Source organism: Opisthorchis viverrini, assembly GCF_000715545.1.
Source record: "Opisthorchis viverrini unplaced genomic scaffold scaffold27415, whole genome shotgun sequence".
NCBI classification, from domain to species: Eukaryota; Metazoa; Platyhelminthes; class Trematoda; order Opisthorchiida; family Opisthorchiidae; genus Opisthorchis; species Opisthorchis viverrini.
This window is the reverse complement of record NW_008770493.1, coordinates 1-389: the sequence shown is the minus strand read 5'-3', so window position 1 is coordinate 389 and position 389 is coordinate 1. Positions and strand designations below refer to the sequence as shown.

Below are 389 nucleotides of genomic sequence, written 5' to 3'. Positions count from 1 at the left end.
AAGTGTTCATCACCAAGTGTTTGGCACCTGTGGGTAACTCGTTTACAGATCTGTTCATACTACGTAATGATTCAAATGAACCTTACCTATCTACTTACCTCTTTCCAGGGTGACCGGATGGATGATCAGCGCGCCAGTTTGCCGGCCTTTCCGGGTCTCCGCGCCGGGCCTGGTCTTCAATTGCTTGAGAGTAGTTCGTTGAGCAACATCCATGGTGTCATGTTCACCTCCACTGGAAGCGGGGCCAGTGATGGTCTACCCGAACCTCAAAGCCGCCCGTTCTCTGTCACTCGGTTTCAAAGAGCCACTTCATCAGCTGCAGCGGCAAGTGGCACTCCACTTGAACCGGATGCTGAGTTTTTGGACATGATTCTTCGTCTACAGGTTAG

General features: G+C 51.4%; 1 protein-coding gene across 1 annotated transcript; it reads left to right on the top strand.

The window, feature by feature from the left end:
• Nucleotides 1-120: 120 nt before the first annotated feature.
• Nucleotides 121-389, top strand: T265_16340 (hypothetical protein; the record flags this gene model as incomplete). Its single annotated transcript, XM_009179949.1, has 1 exon — nucleotides 121-389. A coding segment is annotated over one exon (269 nt), but the record flags the coding sequence as incomplete, so codon positions are not given.